General features: G+C 33.9%; 2 protein-coding genes across 3 annotated transcripts in view; one reads left to right on the top strand and one right to left on the bottom strand.

Moving 5' to 3' along the window:
- Nucleotides 1–227, bottom strand: part of IFT80 (intraflagellar transport 80) — a 72,671-nt gene extending 72,444 nt beyond the window's left edge. For both annotated transcript variants that reach the window (XM_083364314.1, XM_083364312.1), the window contains exon 1: nucleotides 67–227. The gene's annotated coding sequence lies outside the window, so the exon portion shown is untranslated. The remainder of the gene's footprint in view (nucleotides 1–66) is intronic.
- A 171-nt stretch (nucleotides 228–398) lies between these two features.
- SMC4 (structural maintenance of chromosomes 4) overlaps nucleotides 399–6,000 on the top strand; it is a 45,414-nt gene continuing 39,812 nt past the window's right edge. The window contains exons 1-5 of the mRNA XM_083364310.1: nucleotides 399–533; nucleotides 2,114–2,324; nucleotides 3,267–3,442; nucleotides 3,969–4,160; nucleotides 5,530–5,706. Coding sequence (XP_083220436.1) covers nucleotides 2,186–2,324; nucleotides 3,267–3,442; nucleotides 3,969–4,160; nucleotides 5,530–5,706 — 684 coding nt within the window. The 5' untranslated portion in view covers nucleotides 399–533; nucleotides 2,114–2,185. The remainder of the gene's footprint in view (nucleotides 534–2,113; nucleotides 2,325–3,266; nucleotides 3,443–3,968; nucleotides 4,161–5,529; nucleotides 5,707–6,000) is intronic.

Here is a 6,000-nt window from a genome sequence, read left to right as displayed (position 1 = left end):
GCAGTCAGTCTTTTGAAAAACTCCTCTATTATTCCATTATCTCTCGGCTGTTGCTAAGTAACCCACCGACACAACGGGAGGAGTTCGTGTCCTTCCCTCTCCTTTTGTTATTTGGGAATATTTTCAAACGTATTCTTCTAAAAACTGGGAAGTATGCCTCTTGCCTCCTCCCCCGTAAACTTCAAAAAAAAACTGTTGAGAAAACATGACGTGAAAACAATCCGCCACCTTTTCGCTAAATAACGGAAAACAAGATGGCGGCGCGGGAGAGCGTTTCATTATTTTTTTTTCCTCCTTTCAAACCTACGGGAACCCTGCCCCTTTCTTCCCCCAGCATGCTTTGCGCTTTTCTAACGAATTTCGTTAGGAGTTTGCCGTTTGGGCGCCATTTTCGAGTGTAGAAGCCGCCAAGGCTGCAGGCAGGAAACGAAGGTGTCTGGTGCTGCAGGGGCTGCTGCTCGGAAACTTGCTGGCCCGCGCTTCTAGTACCAACTCCGCTCGTGGGTGAGGACGGAATACTTAGTAGCTGCCTGGTAAGCTCATCATGGGATATAATATTCCTGCGTTTTGCTTCAGGAGATGTATTTGAGGAACTCGCTGGGATTAGACCGGAGGTTAAAGCTTCAATACGGTAAATAATTATTGGTGTGTATGAGGAAGAGTATTTGATTCCGCCTAATTGGGAGAACAGAAAATTCCGCGCAAGTTTGTTTCTTGTACGAAAAGGCACTTGCTTCATTTCCCCCTTCCCCCAACCGGCGGACACTTTCTTCTCCCCCGCTTTTCCCACTCCCCGCCACCGCGTGGGGGAAGGGGACAGAAGGCATTGGTTGGCTTTTTTTCCGTTGCCTGTAATAAACGCCAAGTTGACTCCCTAACTTTTATTCTCGCACAGCCATTTTTTTTATTTGAAGTAGGCTGTCATAGTGCCTATTCCGCTCAATTCGTATTATTTCTGTAAAAAGTGAGTTTGGGGAGGGGGGGTTAGAAAAATTAATTAGCCGTTTAAATGATAACGCTCAGCCTTCCTTTCCCCCCCCGCCAATGTCTTAAACTGATTATTCTAGCAAGTGAGCACTTTGAAAAAGCATGCATGCCTTCGAAGTGTAGAGGAGGAGAAACTTACTCCAATACATTTTTTTCAGAAATTGGCAAGACACTAATTTTTAAAACTTGTACATTCAAATTGCAGAGTTTTGATTTTGCGGCTCTGATCTGATGAGTGATATTTTGCATTAGGTTCGTAAATCTATTAGGAAACACCGCTACTTCGACCCCTTATCGATGCAAGCTAAGAGGGGTGAGGAAGAGGTGATGGATTTATGAAGCTTAGAAATCTGATTTTTTTTCTCCTTAATCTTCTATAGTTTTTATGAAATGCTCTGGATAAGGTAGTTTTTTGGAACTTCTTTTAAAATAAGCTCAATATTTGATTCCTGTCAATTGGATTTTGAAGTAATAAAATATGTAATTTACTTAATCCTCAGTTTCCTGTTATGTTAATAGTATGGGTTTTTTTTGCTAAAAATCAGAAAGATAATTGCTCCAAAATACTATGTAGACTGAGTCAAACAGCACTTCAATCTAGATTAGTGGTTTTTAGACATTTCTTTAATACTCATATCTAAAAAATTAATGAGGCATAAAACAATCATGCCTTTTATCTTGTATAAACCAAATTATGAAGCCATCTAAATTGTAAGATCTGTTCTTTATAAAAGAGTTTTAATTTTTTCAATTTTGTAACTTTTGACTTTAGAATAAAATCAATATCTCTAGATCCCATTATATTCATTTAAGTTCATATTGATATATTTTTAAGAATTTAAGTGCTAGACAGTCCAGTTCTCTATTGCAGAGTACTTATTAGGAGTTCATTTTTGTTTTTTTATCGGCTTGACTTGTTGAGATAGTAGGACAGATGTAAATTGTAATTTATAATATGCAATCTGCCTTAGTATGGAAGATATCTGCTGTGTAAAGATAGGAAAATACATGCCGCTGTCATAAATAGCTTGCCAGTTTGAAATCTTTGCTCTGATGTTCAGTTAATATTTGGGACTGGATGCAAGTTTTTATAGTCGAGGTATAGGGTTTTTCTTTTCTCTTTTAGTACTTCAGCACAAAGGGAAACAAAACACAGTTTTTATAGTATGATTGTTTGGAACTAAAACAGACAGAAACCATGCCAAGCAAAAGAACTAAAGTATCTACAGTATCTACGGCAGCCCATCAAAAAGGCAGTGATTCCTTGGAGGAGTCCTCTAATGATGGGCAACCTGAAAAAGAAGCGAGTATGTACCCCTCTGAAGTACCTCAGCAAGGTCAGTCTCTTATTGACCTGATTTTGTTTTATTAACTTAGCATATAGGTGTCCTATATATATAGTTTGATTTTGTTTATTACTATGTGCTGTAATTATTGTTCAGGTAAAAGTGGTGTTTAAAAGCAAATTTGGAATTTGAGGAAAAGTTAATTGCCTTATTTCTGGTATCTTGTGATACCATGACATCAATAATTGAAGTAGATAAAATTTCTGGAAACATTTGGAGATCAGTATTTGTACCTTATATACTGGTAGACAATTACTTATCATGCTTTAAGTTTGTTTGTGTGTGTGTGTGTTCTCCATTAAAAGCAAATAACTGCCAGTGCAACTTACTTATCAAATATTAGTAAGTGGATTGATACTGAATACCATTTATTCAGAGAAAAGGTTTTCTCAAGGAGTTAGTAAAAGGTCTAAGTCTTGCTGAAACATAAATGGCCAGATTTGTGTGTGTGTGTCTGTCTGTGTGTGTGTTTTTGAGAGAGACAAACTTCCTGTCTTTGAGAAGTAGTGCTGTTGCTGTCATTAGATCTTGCAAGGCAATATATAGTTAGCAACCACAGTTTGTTGAACCTCTGGGTTTGCCTGAAAATGCAGGAATATGGGAAGATTTTCCTATTTACTTTGATTTATATGTATAAAGGTATTTTCTAATCTAGGAAGGTACTACATAGGGGGGGAAAAGGTTGCTCTGAGAATAGAATTCTGATGATTAAATTAGTCCTTTAGGACTAATTGGGAGCGATGCATTCTAGGTCAGTTCTTAATAAATCAGTCTAATTGTACAAATATGTTGATCCTGTTACAGTAGTATAGCTTTAAAAGATGAAGCTTTTACTTCCATTGATTGTGTGTGTGTGTGTGTGTGTGTGTGTGTGTGTGTGTGTGTCTACTGTAGTTATTAAGTATATCAGTTTTCTTGTTTTTGAATATCTAGCAGTATCAAATGGAGTTGATGATCAAAGTTTAGAAGAAATTTTGAGTAGCATCTCTCCTCCCCCACCTCCAGCTATGACCAATGAAGCTGGAGCTCCTCGTCTCATGATAACTCACATTGTAAACCAGAACTTCAAATCTTATGCTGGGGAGCAAATTCTAGGACCGTTTCATAAGGTATCTTCCTAGTTTATATAACTTCTAAGCTGAAGTAAAGATTTATTGTGACTTTTCTACTTAATAGTTAAATAAATTACATATTGGCAACTAACACCGAGGGGGGGGGGAGGATAGAGCAGATGAAAGTCTCAATTACTATTGTTTGTATTTTTCAAAAAGTTGCTTGTTGTGGATTCAAGAAGCTAAAAGTATACAAAGTATTTTCCTAGTACATGTGAATAACAATCGGTAATTAAAATAATCTTTTACAATTTGAAGCATTTTATTGATGCTAATTATGAACATACTTGTTTGTAGCATTTTGTTTACTGTATGTTTTTTGGTAAAAATTTAGAAATGTGAACTATAATAGGGGTTGTAGTTTGTATGCTTTATCCTTGGTAATGAAAACTAAGCTTTCCAGTACTATACTTTCTATTTTCCTATACCATGTTTAACTATATTTTAAACCATTGTGAAAGGCAGAGAGGTCAATTGCTAGTAACCATTAAGCTGCAGTGTGTGTTTTTTTGTGTTAATGCAGCGTTTTTCATGCATTATTGGACCAAATGGCAGTGGAAAATCTAATGTGATTGATTCCATGCTCTTTGTTTTTGGCTATCGAGCACAAAAAATAAGATCCAAAAAAATTTCAGTACTGATACACAATTCTGATGAACATAGTGACATCCAGAGCTGCACTGTTGAAGTTCATTTTCAAAAGATAATTGACAAGGTATGTTTTTTAAACCTGAAGAAGCTAATCACTTGCCCTATGAATTTTTAAATCATGCAGTTAATTGAATTTACGTAGAAAAAAAGCACTGTGGGAGTAATATTGAATTTATTCAAATTATTGTCTATAAAACAGACACATTTAATATTCATTTTCTTCTGTGTAAATGTGTTAAATTGTATGCACAATTTTCAACATTCTAGACATTTGCTTTGAAATATGTCATAGCTACAAATGTATATTGCTAAATAATTTTTTTTTAAAAAATTCTAGATAATTCAAGGGTGTGGTGTATGTGTGTATTTGGATATGTGTGTGTATATACACATGTATAATCCTTTATTAAATTTTTTAAAAAGATATAATTTATTTAAATTTACAAATTATATATTAATGATAGTTACTTTTGCAAGGATTAGTTTTAAGTTAAATTTGGGGCTTATTTTAATGCTTTACTGTTACAAAAGATACTAAAAAATACCCACCTTGTCTAAACCTTAAAAAACCTCACATAGTACCAATAACATATTACTGACTTAACAGTATAAAAAGAAATTGGACGGAGGAATTTTGTATAAAAGTGATTTAAATATAATTTTAAAATATTTTGCTTATAAATTTAACCATGATATATGGTCATTTTGCTATTAGATATAATTGGATCATAGCTAATTTTTGATTTATATTAATACTGGCTTTCTAAAATGCATTATCTACCGTATTTTTATTAAAATAAATTCTTAAGAAATTATTCCGGGAAACAAATTAGTAATACAAAAATGAAAATAAAATAATTTTGGATTTTTATCAAAATTTGTGAAAATGCTTCTGAAGCAGGAGACTGGGTAAATGTGTAATTTTGATGTTTTTGAAATTATGTATAAGCCCATTTTTTTTCAAGTTTCCTCATAGTAATGATTATAAAGCAATTACAAGTGTTCAATTACTAAGGCTATCGTTAATATATATTACAAGTATTCTAAAGTGACAAGACTATGCAAGTGGTCCACAATATAGAAGAGAAGCATCTTTTTCATAAGATGGCAACAGATGAAGTGTAAGGTGGAATTCTGTATACAATTATTTTAGAATCTCCCACTGAACTCAGTTAAGATTACCGTACTCAGAAAGAAAGGTGTGTTTGATACTGTTTTGGCAATTGAATGTGGATCTTTTGTTTTCTAAGACTGTGATAACAAAAATACTGGTATGACTAATATAGTACATGCATTGCAAAATTTATTCTAGCTTCAGTTGTAGTTTGAACTGGAATATAAAAGTTTTGTGAAATAAAATAATTTTGAAATCTGAAGTAGAGAAATGACAATACTAAGATTTGTTTTTCTGGTTTTGTTTTCCTTCAAAACAGGAAGGGGATGATTATGAAGTCATTCCCAACAGCAGTTTCTATGTTTCCAGAACAGCCTATAAAGATAATTCTTCAATATACCATATCAGTGGGAAGAAAGCAACTTTTAAAGATGTTGGGCTTTTGCTCCGAAGTCACGGTATTGACCTGGACCATAATAGGTTTCTGATTTTACAGGTACTCTCTAATTTATTACATCATATAACTCAGTATATTTTATTAGGGATTATGGCAGTTCTGTTCTGGAAGCCTCAGAGTACTATAGCAGCACATCATGATTTGTGTTTCATAATAAATATGCAAGTCATTATTTGCTGCTTTAGAATTTTAAGGAAGAAAACCAATAAAAAGTTTCTGATATTAGATTGATTTCATGTGTTAAATAGGCATGTGGGTAGAATAATTCTTATACTTGTTCCGCTGTAGCAGCACGTAAATATTGGTGTAGTAAAGATAACACCAATATTATTG

Source organism: Vipera ursinii (genome assembly GCF_947247035.1).
Source record: "Vipera ursinii genome assembly, chromosome: 5".
Classification (NCBI taxonomy): domain Eukaryota; kingdom Metazoa; phylum Chordata; class Lepidosauria; order Squamata; family Viperidae; genus Vipera; species Vipera ursinii.
Note: the sequence above shows the minus strand (reverse complement) of the source record. Positions and strands in the feature narration are given on the sequence as shown.